This window comes from Charadrius vociferus, unplaced genomic scaffold, assembly GCF_000708025.1.
Source record: "Charadrius vociferus isolate BGI_N301 unplaced genomic scaffold, ASM70802v2 scaffold758, whole genome shotgun sequence".
NCBI lineage: Eukaryota > Metazoa > Chordata > Aves > Charadriiformes > Charadriidae > Charadrius > Charadrius vociferus.
Window position 1 is genome coordinate 2,931,597 of NW_009649934.1, and position 1,098 is coordinate 2,932,694.

At 70.2% G+C, this 1,098-nt stretch overlaps 1 protein-coding gene across 1 annotated transcript in view; it reads left to right on the top strand.

Moving 5' to 3' along the window:
- The window catches only part of MST1R (macrophage stimulating 1 receptor (c-met-related tyrosine kinase)), an 11,999-nt gene that overhangs the window by 3,774 nt on the left and 7,127 nt on the right, over positions 1–1,098 (top strand). The window contains exons 6-8 of the mRNA XM_009891304.1: positions 116–261; positions 372–533; positions 875–972. Of these exons, the coding sequence (XP_009889606.1) occupies positions 116–261; positions 372–533; positions 875–972 (406 nt within the window). The remainder of the gene's footprint in view (positions 1–115; positions 262–371; positions 534–874; positions 973–1,098) is intronic.

Sequence of the window (1,098 nt, forward strand, 5' to 3'; positions counted from 1 at the left end):
GCGGCTTCCCCTTTGTGGTACGACCCCGCGCTGGTGGTCACCCCTGGCAGGGTTTGGGAGGCGGAGGGGGGGGGTTGGCTCACCCACTCACCTCACCGACGCCGTCTCTGCCCAGGAGCCCCACATCAGCACCCTGCACCCCCTGTTTGGACCCCGGGGGGGTGGCACCCACCTCTCGCTCCGCGGCACCCACCTCTCGGCAGGGAGCAGTTGGCACGTGACGGTCAATGGCTCCGAGTGTCCCCTGGCCGAGCAGCCCAGGTACGCCCCTGCCCTCGCCGGGCACAGCGGGGTCCCTGGCACAGGGACGGCCACGGGATCTCCCCCATGGTCCTGCTGTCCCCTCCAGCCATGGCCACTGTGTCCCCCAGGCAGGGCGATGGGGTGATTCGGTGCACCGTTCCCGCCGCCGGTGGCCTGGGCACAGCCTGGGTGGCCCTGTGGATCGACGGGGAGCAGTTCCCGGCCCCCCTGCCCTTCCAGTACCGTCCTGACCCCCTCGTTTCGGCCGTCATCCCCATCTGCAGCTTTGAGTGAGTGCGTGGGCTCCCTTCCCCTGGGAGGGGACAGCCCCTGGCTGGGCTGGATGAGGTGGTGGGGACCGCGTGCACCCCAGGGACCATGTGCACCCTGAGGATCACAGGCGCCCCAGGGACCACGTGCACCCTGGGGATGATGTTAATCCTGGGGGCTGCCTGTACCCTGGGGACTGCATGCACCCTGGGGACCACGTGCAACCCAGGGACCACGTGCACCCCAGGGAACACATGCACCCTGGGGACCACGTGCACCCTGGGGATCGCAGGCGCCCCAGGGACCATGTGCACCTCGGGAACCACGTGCACCCTGGGACCCTGACCCTTCCCCACCGCAGGGGCTCGATGCTCACCATCATCGGCACCCACCTGGACTCGGTGTATCGCGCCAAGGTCCGCTTTGAAGCCAGCGGCGTGAGGACTGAAGCCACAGTAAGTGCCGGGGCGGGAGGCCGTCACCCCCCAGCCCTGTCCTGCCGTCCCCATCCCCGGGCATCGTGCCGCACCGGCACCCAGCATCCCCCCGCCCGCAGGACTGCGAGAGCCCGCGGGCGCCGGAGCG